The sequence below is a fragment of the Clinocottus analis genome, unplaced genomic scaffold, assembly GCF_023055335.1.
Source record: "Clinocottus analis isolate CAN_PGR_092001 unplaced genomic scaffold, fCliAna1.0.p SCAF_21, whole genome shotgun sequence".
Classification (NCBI taxonomy): domain Eukaryota; kingdom Metazoa; phylum Chordata; class Actinopteri; order Perciformes; family Cottidae; genus Clinocottus; species Clinocottus analis.
The window spans coordinates 13,896,645-13,911,644 of NW_027175943.1; the positions used below are offsets into that span (position 1 = coordinate 13,896,645).

The following is a 15,000-nucleotide window of genomic DNA, read 5'->3' on the forward strand; positions in this document are numbered from 1 at the left end:
TTTGAGCCCCAAATCGCTTCAAGATGCGTTCCAGTGGAGTCGGAGCTGAGCGTCGGGGAGTCGGGTAGCGCCGCTCGGAGCCTGTGGGGGAAACCGAATGGAAGCCAGGTTCCCATTTCCAACGGTGGATTAAGCACCGCTGCATATACACAAGTCCCCTGTTGGGGTACACACAACAAACACACACACACACACACACACATCCTGGGACTTACATCCTTATGAGAACCGTCTGAGTGCAATAACTCCCTCACCATAACCTTATCCTTCACCCAAACACATACATACACATCTTTTATGCATAAGCCTGAGCTCCAAAGATGAAACGAGAAGATAGAATACAACAAGTGGGAACCGTGTCACATATGAAATATGAAATATGCTTCATGTGTATGCCAACAGACATAAACAATAAATAAACTATACGTCTGTGTTCGTAGATGTTGAGCCAGGCGGATGTGTTCCTGCTTTAAGGGAAAACCCTTTGAAAGGATCTTCTTCCTTCATCTTCATCAGATCCAGCACAGGTTCCCTCTCGGGGCCGAGCGGCAGAACCTGAGTTGGAGAGACAGACACACTTAGCAGCTTGGTTAAAAACAATAAAATGTGTGTCCCAGGAGCCCTGCACGCTCTGAGGCCCCTGAGGGCCCCGATGGATTACCCTGCTCTGCTGACACCGCGGCCCGGCCGAGCCTCAGCCGGGTCGCCTTTAGCTAAAGTTTCAGACTCCATGCACCCTGTGGCCTCTCCGGAGCAGAGTTGAGCCTACACACACACACACACACACACACACACACACTCGCCTACATGCATGAACGCATGTGGAAACACACACACAGACGCACACACACACACACACACACACACACAGCTTGGGAGCTGGAGGTGACCCCCACTGTGGCAGGTCAGCGTCTCACCTCACTCCTTCACTCCCAGAGGGACGGCCCTTGGATGGTTCTGTGTGTGTGTGTGTGTGTGTGTGACGCATAGCGAATGAGCGCCGCTGCATTATAACCTTCAGTCCTCCAGAGCCCTGTGTGACCTAATTAAATTAGCGAGGTGGTTGGAGTGAATGAGAGACTTTTCCCACACTGGGCATGAAGGCCAGCTGCCATCATCCATATGTGTGTGTGTGTGTGTTTCTGAGTGTGTGTGTGTGTGCATACATGTCACCGTGAGCTGTGCTCTTAAACACGCTAGCGGGCACGGGGGGTCTGGGGCTCGTGTCCGTCTCGAGGGCCTCCTCGAGGCTGTCGAGGGGTTCACATGCGGAGGTATCGTTTGTGAGCTGGGGGGCCCCCTCACTCTCTTCCTCACACACACACACACACACACACACACACACACACACACACACACACACACACATTTGTCGGGTCTCGCGGTGCTCCGTCACCACACACCTCCACCAGACGGCCGTAATGGGCTCAATCCAGACTGCTGCAAATCACCCAGAGTGCATTGCTGGACGTCGGGGCCGCGGGAGGAAGCGGCGGTTCAGAGGAACAGAACAAGAACGAGATCTGGGATTCTGGTTTTCGGCCCGTGTGCGACGCCCCAGAGGAACGCTCGGGTTTCGGAGCGCTGAGCGATGGAAACCAGTCACACGGGAGGATCATTAACGTCGATCATCGATTATTGGAAGCGAGAGAGATCGTCAAATGATTCCCATCGTTTCACGATGTCTTAAATATAGAATATGAAGTAGTGTCTCTGGGTTCAGACTGAAGCCGCTGGAAGATGGAGGGGATTTTATTGACGACAAGATTAGATTAGTCGACCAATTCATCAATAAAAAATGAAAGTAATCATTATTGATTGTCGGAAAAATAGTCTTTTTATATTGATTTAGTAAATAAAACATAATTACTGTACAGAATGTGTTGAGTCTTCAGATTAATTGTACTTATTACCATAAATAAACCATTTAATGAAAGACATATTTCTTAAGAAACACTGCAATATGCATTCAAAGACAGTGAAAGTAGGAAGGTTTGATACAGAATATTATACAAAGCAGAACATTAATAATTTAAATATTCATATTAAAAATAGACACCACTCAGCTGTAAGACACTGAGATTTAAAAGCATGTTACCCGAGATTTTCAAGTGCGCTGCCGATGAACATGCGATTATTAAACCATCTTTCAAACGCATCTTCCTGGCTAATAGTTTATTAAAAAGATAAAATACAATTTTTTGCATAATTCCATCTGTGTAAGTGTTTTTGAACTCAAATGAAAGCAAAGCGTCGAAACCACTGAAGCGACACGGCTCGGTTTGGAGGAGGAAGAAAGACGGGAACGCAGGAGGGTAAAGAGAGGTGGAGGAGCGAGAAGTGGAGCGAGGGAGGAGGAGGAGGAGGAGGAGGAAGAGACACCAGCAGGAACAACAGAGCGTCGAGAACTCGCTCCTCCTGAATGTTTGGAGGAGTCAAAAGAAACCACGAACAAAAGTTCTGAGCTGCAGATGCAGGAACGGGAAAAACAGCAGGAACAAGGATGCAAATGAGCGAGAGATGAGGCGCAAAAGAGAGAGAGAGAGAGAGAGAGAGAGGGAGAGAGAGAGGGAGAGGGAGATGTTTGCAGGAGAAAAGTTTGAGTTGACCTGAATATGGATGCATTGTTCTGCTGTTCAAAGAGGAGGAGAAGTCTTCTCCCACAGCCGGTTAGTTAGTTCTGGTTCCTCTTCATGAAGCCACAAGTCTCAACTTAATGCGACACGCTCGTCTGCTGCATTGTGTCGCATGGATGCTGAGCACTGCAGGAGCAAGGGAGATGAAGGTTGTGCGTGTCTATAGGAGGGACACAATCTATGTGTGTGTGTGTGTGTGTGTGTCTGCCTATGCGTGCTCTTTTTAAATGCCAAGGCATCCAGCTTGCCTCCATCCTGTGTCTCCGTGGCTACGCCGGGTGTGATATGTACTCGATGTGACACAGACGCTGCAGCATTCTGGACTCTGGACAGGAGGGTGTGTGTGTGTGTGTGTGTGTGTGTGTGTGCGTGTGTGTGTGTGTGTGTGTGTGTGTGAGAGAGAGAGAGAGTGATGACAAGGACACAGTTACCTTCAAAGTCCCATGATGCCAACTAACTATTCAAACATCCTCTGCATCCTTACCTGCTGACTGCCACCTCCCGTCTCTCTCTCTCTCTTCTCATCATCAGTGGTGTCTCTCTATCTTTCCCTCCACCACCTCCTCTCATCTCTCTCTCTCTCTCTCCCCCCTTCCCTCCCTCTCTCTCACCATATGGAAACTATTACCGCAGTTGTCGTTTCTCACCACCAACATTCCTGAGGGCTTTCCAGCTCTCACTGACTTTACATCAACCTTGTGCTTCTTCTTCTTCTCCACGTTCACGCCGCTCCTCATCTTCCTCTCTCGTTATGTCCCTCTAATGATTCAACATCCATCTTTCTGTTTCCTGACGTGTGGATTTAAAGCTGCGTTCATTGCGTTCTTCTTTTGTTTAAGCAACAAAGTGGAAACACAACAGAGGCGTGTTGTTACGGTGTGTTTTTGACCACGTTCAGGGTCCATTTTGTCTCGTTTCTGGTCTCCACCAAGCTCCTCCCATCGTGAGTATCGAGGCCCCGCCCACACATCCGCCTGAGCCAATCACGAGCAGAGTACAGCCGTAGCGTGCTGTTAGCGCGTGAGGAGCTTAGCCTGTTTTTTATGGCATCAAATGACGTCTCAGTAGATGAACACATGACCGTGCATGAGCGTGACACGTGGAAGGGGGCGGGCCTTAATGACCTCTGCTGCTGTCAATCACCAGGGGTGAAGGAAGGAAATATATACTTTTCTATCTCTTTAGCTGCTAAATGCTGCGCGGCGTTCACTAGCGAGCTGCAATTACTCCTCAAAGTTTACGCATCGTGTTCGACACATTTTCCATCCTGGATCTCGACGTTTCTGCGCGTTTGGTTTCTTTTGTATTGAAGACATTTGTTCAAACTGTGCTGCTTGCTCCTTTTTTTTCTAACTAAACGGAAGATAATTTCTAAACAAAAGTTCTTGGATGGCAGCTGCCTTCCTCCCTCTCCCTGTCCCCGTTGAACGAGCATCCTCTCCATCATTTCATCCATAATAGAGATGTTGGGAGGTATCTGGGCCATGCCTTCTAGAGAGACTCAAACTCTCATCAATTTACATTATGGCTCCCCCCCCTCCCTCTCTCTCCCTAACCCTCTCTGTCTCCCTCGATTTCCTACAAATGTCTCTCTCTCTCTCCGGCTCTATCCACACAGTCAAAGACCACTTTCTGCAGCTCTTCTCCAGGGTATATGGTTCTTTAATGAAGACAGTAATAATGATTATGGATATTTTAAAACCCTCTGTCTGCCCTGTGCTGCCGAGCATGATGCTGAATCTCAACCAACTGAATCATGAGCATCGATTATTAATTCCATGAACAGCTTAAGATGACACATATTGTGACAGAGATGACACAGGAAGTGGAAAATGTCCTTTGTGTGTGTTTCCTCAGCTCTTAGGTGCTTTATGATTCCTCCAACGAACAATTTAATCCTCCCAGACTGATATACGACTGAAATAATTCTGTCACAACACGAACAAAGTATTAATTCAGTAATATTCCAGAGGATGACCTCACCCACTGACAAAGCGACAGAGGATAATAGCATTTACATTTTCATATTTCACACGAGGCCGTAAGTTCAACCTGCTTCAAACCGGCATTGATTACACAACCACAGACGAGGTCGAGACCAAAGAATCCTTCATTGTAAAGCCACCAGCCGGAGACGCACAACCGCGCAATTTTGATGGAGCTGCAGTTCCTCCCAACACGGGATGTTTAAAACACTCCCAGCATGTGTTTCACATCACACACGCTGGTGTTTCAGCTCCTGATCGCTGCAGCAGAGCCGCCGCTGCAGATCCATCGCACAGAAGTGATTTAATCCTGCGAGGCCTGCAATAATATTGTTCTTAAAGTAGGCAGAACGGTCTGTGAGGGGAGTGAGATAATTCCACTCCTCCAAAATCTCTTGAATCCTTCCCTTCATATTAGAGGAGGCGTGTTTGAAAAGGAAAAATATGTATTGTAAATGATTTCTTTTTGAGACTTCAACACTTGTTTGAAAGGAAAAGCATGAAAGCAAAGTTGGATTGGCCGCAGAGGTCTTCCCACCCGAAAAAGTGCGCTTTAAAGATCCCATGTGGGCTTAAATGACACGTTCAAAATGGCCGCCCCCCGCCCGCTGCGTGCGAGTGCGCTCGCCTGTTCTTTGTAAAAGCGCCTCTCCTGCAAATGAGACCCAGCGGATTTACTCCAGACAGCTACTAGATGGCCTGCAGGTGTTGCAGCTCAGCGGGTGTGTGTGTGTGTGTGTGTGCGTGGCGTGCACGCCCTCGCCGTGGCCGATCGGTTCGCCGCTCTCGTAGCGTGCGCGCTCCCCCGCCGTGCGTCTGACAGCGTGTGTACATTACCCGAGTGCGGCGGCGGGGGTGCAGCAGTGTGTGTGATTACGCTGTGTATACCATGAGATTAGTGCAGACAGCTTTATGCGCCCGCGCCCGCCATAAATCTCCCGCCGCCGCCGCCGCCGCAGAACCGAACACCGCCGCCGTTTATTATTCCCTAATAGATCGGTTCTTCGCCGTCTCTCCTCGGCTTCCTGCTCACGCCGGGTTGCGGTGAGCTCAAGGACAGAACCCCCTCAGAGGATGGAGGAGGGTCAAAGGTCGTGTGGAGCTGGGAGTAAATCCGTCCACGCTGATTTCATTTGAGTTTATTTCGTGTCCACTTCGGTGTCCTTCTCTCGCCCTTTTTTCTCTTTTTTCATCCTCCTTCTGTCTGTTTTTCTTGTTCCCACGTCGTGTTCAGTTGCAGTCTGTCCGGCTTCTCGCTCTCTCTTCGTCCTTCTGTGTTTGCTTCATCGCTCTGAATCCCAGCGCTCTCTTTTGTCTCCTCATTCTCTCCATCTCCTCCTTCCTTTATTCGGGGGGTTTTTCTCTCATGGACTCGGTGCGCACAATCGTCTTCCCCCCACTCACAACTCCCCCTTCATATTCTCATGTTCACACACACACACACAGACACACACACTCTCCCTTGTCTCCTCTTGCCGGCTGCACCTGCGTGCCCGGCTTTTGGTCCGGACACGGCTCGGATTGCCGCTGTGGAATCTGGGAAATGTTGGAGCTGTCCGATACGCCGCCCAGAGCAGGTACGACTGCAGACAACACGCAGCCGGACACGAGGAGGAGAAAAAAAAGACAAAACAAGCTCGCAGCTCGCAGGAGACGCGTCCAGGACGCCACTTCTGGCTTTTTATATATATGAAAAAGCCTTTCGGAGCTTTGTCTGTTGTCTGTGTTACACTGGATTTAAACATTGACAACAGCATTGAAAGGGAGAGAAAGAGCGGAGGGGGAGGAGGAGGAGGAGGAGGAGGAGGAGGAGGTGGAAGAGGTGGAGGAGGTGGAGGAGGTCGGGGAGGTCAGGCAGACTGACACTCGAGTCCTCTCGGCTCCGCTCGGGGGTCGCGGCGGGGCGACGCTCGGGTTGAGAAAATGATGTTTCTTCCCTCATAAAAGAGCTGCGCAGGAGAAAAGAAAGGACCCCCCGTCCCTCTTCCCTCACACACACACACACACACACACACACACACACACACACACACACACACACACACACACACACACAACTCTTCCTCCTCCTCCTCCTCTTTCTCCTCATCCCTCCTCAGTGTCACCTCTGGCCCCCTCCAGCCCCTCACGCCATGTTTCAAAGTGTGGCCACATGAATGGCTCTATTGTTAACGGCTGAGAAAAAGGGAAGGGGGGGGGGGGAGTGGACAGCCCAAAAAGAGATGAGGAAGAGGAGCAGAGAAGAAAACCCTCAGAGACACAGAGAGAGAGAGAGAATGTGTCTCTCGCAGCAAAATGAGGCATAAAAAAGTGACGAGCGAAGGCGTTACGAGACGCCACAGACGAGCTCCATGAAGTTCATGAGTTCACCTCCCTTCTGCGTCGCAGTGTTTCCGACCCCTCCGCTAACTGTCCGGCACTTTCAGACCGGACTCTTTTTTTTTAAATGGTGGGTTTAATGCATCCCAAGAAAACCGCATGCGAGGGATTTTATATCCCCGCACTTTGAATGGTTCGTTGACACCGAGGGCGTCACGCAGAGGACGGGAACGTGTGACTTCTGAGATAAATGCACGCCTTTCTTTCCCTTTTACCTGCTCCTGCCACATGATTGGATTGGGACGATGTGTCCCTACCCCATCGTGTTTACAGTGCGCACACACACACACACACACACACACGCGCACAAGGTTAACTTGGGTTAACTCAGCAAATCTGAGCCTCTGAACATGGAGCCTATCAGAAAATTGAGTTCTGTCACAGGAATGTGCAGGAATTCAGTTTCCTTCTCTCCGTCGGTCTCGCTCCAGACTTCTCATTCGCTCTCTGCTCGTTCACCACATTTCTTTGGAATGTCGATATCGATACCAGTGTCAGAAATGCCTCCATTTCAGCTCTAAAATCCTGCGTCGGCGCGTATAAGCAAGTCTATCCGCCGAGCTGATATCACGTAATCGCATCATTTATCAGCCGTTCATTGATCCGTGCATCTTGCCCGGACGGTCGCTGCAAGAGTGCAAACATGTGCTTCACACCTGCTGTTAAACACGCTCTCGCTCCCCCTGACAATGCTACATTGGGAACAATGCTAGCTGTTAGCATTGCTGGGCAGCACAGTCCAGTCGCGGCGCTAACAGCGAACGTTAACGGAGCTAACAGCTAAAGCTAACACAGCTCCAGGAATGGAAATCGGACTCTCTGTGTTGCTTTGTAGTTGCTACATACCGTACATGACATGTTCAATATTTCTCTCTCTCTCTCTCTCTCTCTCTCTCTCTCTCTCTCTCTCTCTGTCTCTCTCTCTCTTTCTCTCTCTCTCTCTCTCTTTCTCTCACGCTTTACTGATTCCTCCATCTTTTTTTCTTTCTTTCCTTCTTTCTTTTTCAAGCACTGCACCTGCCCAGTGGCATTTTAGCTCAACACTCATACGGTTCTCTGCTTTGTGTGTGTGTGTGTGTGTGTGTGTGTGTGTGTGTGTGTGTGTGTGTGTGTGTGTGTTTGCTCTGCCATTCTGCAATGCAGCTCGGCTGTGACTCAGTGTACCATCAGATACACTCACAGAATGCGTCATGCAGGAAGCAAAAGGGGCTTGTTTTTAGAAGAACCTGTGTGTGTGCGCGCGCGTGTGTGTGTGTGTGTGTGTGTGTGTGTGTGTGTGTGTGTGTCAGTGGGTTTCAGCATTCATGTTTAGGAAAAAACTAAACCTGTGTGTTTAGATGTGGGTGGATGTATTTGGGCAAACCTTTTGTGTTTAGCAGGAGGGCATTTGTGTGTGTGTGTGTGTGTGTGTGTGTGTGTGTGTGTGTGTGTGTAAGTGATAGATTTTTCTGTTTAGGCTGTGCTGCAGACGCCTCAGGAACCTCCGCCGTGTTTACAGTTCCTCCTCCTATAAATGGCGCGGGCTGTGTGCAGCCGGCAGGCGGGTGAAGCATGTGCGTGAGTGTTGAGTGAAGCTGAGCGCCGGCCTCTCCAGTCTGAGCGTCGCCTGATAACCCCGGGTGACCTGGGTAATGAGAAGTGGAACAGTGGCTTCCCAGCGGGCCTCCGCCAAAAGCTCCTCCGCCCGCTCTCTCGAGTTCCCCTCTGGTGCACGCCGCGGATAGAGCGCCACATTTACATTTACAGCAGCTTTAAGGCTATTAGCTGTTAGCTGTTAGCCGTTAGCTGTTAGCTGGCCTGCGTGGAGAGAGGCCGTGTGATCGGAGAGACGGCAAATGGTCCTCATGAAACCTCCTCTCTGTGTCCCGCATCACCCGATGTTGTCAACACACAATGTTGCTTCTGGGTAACAAGTGTGTGAGCGTCGCGTCCTTTGTGGCAGTTTGACCTTCACTTTTTTAAAACAGGCATTCCAGCGCTTTTACGCATTGCTACCCGGCCCGTGCAAACAGTTTTATGTCTTTTGTGGGTCTGGAGGGAGGGAGAGCTCTAAAGGCTGGGGAAATAACACTGCTGATGTCATGGTGATGTCATCAGCTATCAGCGGAGTATTACAGCATTAAAATACCTCGATACTTTAATGTGAGAGGTTGAGTTTCACAGATTTAGCCGCCAGTGAAGGCCAAAAACGAAACTCTGTGAAGTTGCACGTCCTACAACAGACATGTCGTCCTCTTCTGCTTCTGTTCGGACCGCTGTGTGGAAAGATCTGTCTCTTGCCAGCAGCGCTATGGAGGGGCAGCATTAACTTTCTGGAGTGCTTCTTTAATTTGCACAAGTTGGTGTAACTAATGAGACGCATGCAAAGAGAGTTGATGTCTTTCCAGCTGAAATTATAACAATAAAAAACAACTTAGCCCCTTCCTTTACTGCCTGATTCTTTTCTAATAGTTAATTGGGATGACTTTTTGTCAGCCTTGAAGTGGAAGCCAGAAATAAATAATCACAGATTTAGCCCATTTGGACGAATGAAAGTCTAATTTGTTGCTAATGTGACTTTAGTAGGATTTATTTAGTCCTTTTTAAAAGTCTAGCGCGATGCTTCTCGGTGCGCTCGTGCCTTGTGATTCTGCGTTGTTTATATTTTAATGGTCAAACAGTTGTCTGACAGCGGAACAGAGAGAATAACTAAGCCGGTTTGAGTGCTGCGACTCCCAAGTGCTCGTGTGGATTTGTTGGAAGCAGAAGCGAGTCCGCGGAAACCAGAGAACGTGCTTCTGAACATTACAGCCGCTCGCTTCCTCCCACTTAAACATCAAAGTGTCACTTAACATTCTGTGTGAAAAACCCCGGCAAATCTCCTGCTTTTCATCTTCTTCTGTAAACACTTTCCTCCTTTCCGCCGGTGGTGACATTTATCTTAACCTGAGATAAAGACGTGATGGGTGTGTGTGCGCCGGCCGGGACGCCTTCCTGACTCCGCGGTTAGCCGCGCGAGGCGCCGGCGTGCGGCGCTGAAGTCATCACGGGCCTCCGGGGCTAAGTTGATAACTCGCAGTGTTTGGCCTTATCAGCGAGAGATGGCCCGCGCTGTGAAGGCCATGACGGACTTTTGAGTCATTTGTGGAGTTTAGGCCCCTCTGACTGCCGTGTTTCATGATCTCTGCTCGACCTCTAAAAGCTGTGCCGGCCGCCGTTCTGCAGAACCGCCCCAAAAAAAAGCTTTTAAACCAATTTGCCGATATGTGAAATCCATTCGTCAACCTGCTTTTTCCTCCTTTAAGATCATTAAGACCGTCAGACGCTGTCGACTGAACTGAAAGCTCCTGATGACGACGACGATCCCTCTTTTTTAAAGCATTTGTGTTGTTGTTGTTGCGTCGGTTCAGGCTGCAGGTTTCCCCGCAGATAGCAGGTGTCGAGCCGCCGCGCAGGCCGTAAACAAACAGACGGCCCATCATTCATATCAGACGAGGATGACAGACATCAAAACAGCTAATTAGCAAACTAATTAACTGTACCTACCTGAGACTTGGCAGCTCGCGCTGCGGCGATGCTTGTCTGCTCGCTTCTTCCTCTGCGGACGCGCTTCAGTTCTCGCTCCGGAGGGGCGGGAAGGAAAACACGGAAAGTAGTCCTGCCAGAAAAAGAAAGTGAAAAGTTGTTGTTGTTGTGCGATATTTCCCACGCAGGCTCTCAACGTCCTCTTTCGTTGCCTTCACCTCACGTCCTCACAGCTTCCATTTGGATGGAAATGTTGCTCCCGTTGCTCCACTTTCACATGCGTTCGACTGCTTCAGATGATTGTGTGAGATCAGAATCCACAGCTCAGACCAAGCCTCTACTTTCATACTTTTCTGCGGGGCCGTGGTGGCGAGCAGGAAGAAAAAGCATCGTCTGATAACGGTGTTCTCTCGGCTTTTCCCCTCTTTTCCCGGTGAAGGACGGGGAATAAGAAGGATGAGTCATGTGTTGCTCGTTCAGCAGCAGGACCGGTGTCTCTGAGTGTCTCTGAGCTGCAGGAAGCGACTCCATTTCATCCTCCTCCTCCTCTTCCTCCCCGCAGGTTCCGGGACGATAAGGGCTACGTTCTGTACCCTCAGATCGGGGACCGGCTGGACCTCATCTGCCCGCCGCAGGACACGGCCCGGTCCACGCCGGAGTACGAGTTCTACAAGCTGTACCTGGTGTCGCTGCGCGAGCAGGCGGACCGCTGCGAGGTGAGCGGCCCGCCCAACATCGTGCTGACCTGCGACGAGCCGGCCCGCGAGCGCCGCTTCACCATCAAGTTCCAGGAGTTCTCGCCCAACCTGTGGGGCCACGAGTTCAAGAGCATGCACGACTACTTCATCATCGGTGAGTGGAGGGAGCGCGCGTGTGCGTGTGTGTGTGTGTGTGTGTGTGTGTGTGTGGGTTGTTATGATTGCACGACTGATTCTCTGATTGTGTCTGAATGTGTTTGTTTATTCCAATGATGATGATGATGATGATGATGATTGGGCGGGTGTGTTTAGAGTAATTAGGTTTGATCCGGCCCACCGGGTGGAGACAGTACAGGACTTACACTGCAAAAAAAAATGACCAGATGAGTTTCCAGGAGATTTTTAGAGTCATATTTTTTATTTATTTGACATACTTTGATGAATTATGGCCGTCGCACCGACATGGCTGCAGAGAGACCTCATGAACGGTCTCTCTCACACACTTCAGACCTCTTTTTTCAAGCAGAAAAGACAACAAAAAAAGTTATATTCTTCATTTTTTGCAGCGTGTCCTTCAATGCAACTTGTGTGGGATTTTGTGTTGAGTGCAGTCTGGTTGCGTTTGTGCTTCAGCGGCGTTTTTAAGTGTGTGTGTGTGTGTGTGTCTGTCATTGCTTTGTCCTGCTCGGGCCCCCGGGCCTGTTTATTGTTGCTGCCAGCCTGGCAGTGACCGCAGACGCAGCAGCGCAGTGTGTTTTGCTTCACTCGCAGCGTTTGTTTGGAGTTACGGCCGCGAGAAGGCCCGATGAGGTCACCGCGCGGCGAGCCGGAGCCGCGGCGCTCGTATCGGACAGAGCGATCTGCAAGAAAAGGTCGCGTCAACCGAAACCTGTGGGTTGTTTTTAAATACGGCACAAGAGCCAGGAGCGAGCGGCGCAAACACACACACACACACACACACACACACACACACACACACAATACAAACACAAGCGCTGTACAAAAAAAACACCCCAGGAGTGAGAGAGAGAGAGAGAGAGCAGCATGGAGAGACAAAGAGAGAGAGAGACCCTGTTGGATTCCCAGAGCTCTCCTCCCACGCACCTGCAAGCTCGACTCACTCAGGTGTGCAAATGCTCTTTTCTCTACTTTTCATCTGCGAGTTGAGACAAAAAAAACACAGAACAACAACCCCGGAAAAAAGAAAAACAACGTTAGAACACGTAGAGCCAGGAGGAGCAGGAAGCTGGGACAGAGATGGAGAGAGAGAGAGAGAGAGAGAGAGAGAGAGAGAGAGAGACAAAGAGAATATAAGATCTCTGGAAGTCTGTGAAGTCCCTCATGCCTCTTTGTGTTCTATATTTGTTCGCCGGTTTCAGGTGCGCTCGTTTTCTCCGCTATCGTTCCTCACAGCCGGCGTGTTAGTGGAGGGAGGTGAGGCTCTGTGCATATCTGCATCATTACCAACATATAAGTGTTTCTCTTGGATTAGATATGAGGAGGTGAGGTAGGTGTGTGTGTGTGTGTGTGTGTGTGTGTGTGTGTGTGTGTGTGTGTGTGCCCAGGGACCCAATGATACAGGAATGTTGGCTCGATAAGCAGGGAGTGAAATTAATGCAATCTGATACCTGCTGATACCTGATTCAATGACTGACAGATGCTGAACAGCCGCGTCAAATACGGCTGCAGGTCCAGGACTCATAAGCTGACTCGCTGACGGAGAAATTAATCTGGTTCCACGTTGACAATCTTTGTTTTATGTGCAATAACACGTGTTCAGACATTGGGCCTTTGTGCATCTTCATGCCAGCGCCGCTGTGCTCATACTTTATGATGCGCTGATGTGGATATTTATCAGATAAACATGCGCACTGGTGTTATATTAAGCTGTGTTTTTCCCAGCATGCCCTATTCAGACAATCTTTTGGCATAAAATACGTCATATTTTTCCATTTTTGAACTGAACAACAGCGTTTTGACTGAAGCTCCTTCCTAACAGGACAAGACTTTGTTTTATTGTGATTGTTGTTCCAGGTTCTGATTCTTTAGGTCCTAATCTTTCCATAAAGGTGTCTTATTGACGCTCCAGGAGGCTTTTTTAGTGAATCTGGCTCATATCATGCTGGATGTTCATAGTTACCATCAACATATCTTTTAAAAGTGATTTTTTTGCAGATATACATTTTTTACCCAAGACTTTGCTGAACAAATATATACAATAAAGATAAGTATTGGAATTAATTAATAATAATAATAATAACAATAATGCATTTAGTACTTGGTAGTTGAAATAATCTTTTCTTGACATTGCATTGCGTCTCAGAGGTCAATTCATTACGTTTGGACTCAAAGCTCCAGGTTAAGAACAATATTTGTTTCATATTTGCTCAAACGGCCACGATGTTGACAGATAATGTCATAAATCAAGTTCCTCGGCCTCCTTTTATTGCCCCAAAAGGAGTTTGCAGGATCCCAAGAAAAACAACCAGCCGGAGCCCAGAAGCCTCTGGGCTGTTCATCACGGCGGCGTGAAGCTCGTGAGGCTCGTGAACTCCGGTCCAACTGTCAAACGACGCCGGCATCAGCATGAATCAAGATTCTGTTAGCGCATGAGCTACAGCTCGCCGCACATGTTTTCAGAAACATGTTTCAGTTAACGAGAGTGTTTGCTTTTGCCTCTTTTTTTCCAATATGGCAGCCGAGTCACAGACTTTCTCACTGTACCGCGAAACGGCACACATGCTAACATGGTACTGCAGTGGCTGAATCTGGATTCAAGCATCAGTCTGATCGAGCTCACGAGCAGTGATTGACAGCTCCTTCAGAGACTTCTCCACCCTGATTGGTTGGTATTATTTTAGTGGGAGGGTTGCACGGTGGAATCTTGTTAAGGTCAATATGAAAAAAAAAAGTTTAAAAAGCTGAAGCGACGTGTTAAACCAACAAATAATCAGCAACAAGCTGGTTGATCAACACAATCAACGACGCTCTGCTGCTTTAGTGCTCTTGTGCACATCAGGACTGTAAAACTCGGGTTACAAGCCGCTCCTACCTTTGGTGGGTGTCCCCGCTGCAGCAAGCTAGCGCTGCTGCAAGCTCCCCGCTGCAGCAAGCTCCCCGCTGCAGCAAGCTAGCCCTGCTGCTAGCTCCCCGCTGCAGCAAGCTAGCCCTGCTGCTAGCTCCTCGCTGTAGCAAGCTAGCGCTGCTGCTAGCTCCTTGCTGTAGCAAGCTAGCGCTGCTGCTATCTCCGCGCTGTAGCAAGCTACCGCTGCTGCAAGCTACCGCTGCTGCAAGCAACCGCTGCTGCAAGCTACCGCTGCTGCAAGCTACCGCTGCTGCTAGCTCTCCGTTAGCGCTGCTGCTACTGCCCGCATCCCCGCTGCCCGTGTCGGGTGGCGAGCCGTGGTCCGCAACCTTCAGTGGTTGTCGTGGGCTAACGAAGAGCTAGCAGCAGCGCTAGCTGGCTACAGCGGGGAGCTAGCAGAGACACCCACCGAAGGTAGTAGCGGCTTGTAACCCAACTTTTACGGTGAGCAAATTTTTTATTTATTTTTGTCAACATCTGTTGAAAACATAATGCCGTTGCAGTAAAGTACACACGTGATAAAAAGCCGTTGAACATGCGAGCAGAGCGGCTGCACGTGGCCCACAGCCTCCATCTTGCACACGGCCCCTCCGTGCCGCCACCTGGCAACCGCAGTGTCCAGAGATAGAAACACCTTTATCTTCACACACAGACCAGACTGATCGATTGACAGCTCCAGCCCGATCGATGGCGGCTGCAACACAAGGTCACGC

The 15,000-nt window shown here is 49.5% G+C and overlaps 2 protein-coding genes across 2 annotated transcripts in view; both read left to right on the forward strand.

Annotated features, from left to right (window-relative positions):
- wrap53 (WD repeat containing, antisense to TP53) overlaps window positions 1-15,000 on the forward strand; it is a 361,447-nt gene that overhangs the window by 71,715 nt on the left and 274,732 nt on the right. The window lies entirely within an intron of this gene.
- The window catches only part of efnb3b (ephrin-B3b), a 73,916-nt gene that overhangs the window by 24,409 nt on the left and 34,507 nt on the right, over window positions 1-15,000 (forward strand). The window contains exon 2 of the mRNA XM_068587958.1: window positions 11,067-11,356. Coding sequence (XP_068444059.1) covers window positions 11,067-11,356 — 290 coding nt within the window. The remainder of the gene's footprint in view (window positions 1-11,066; window positions 11,357-15,000) is intronic.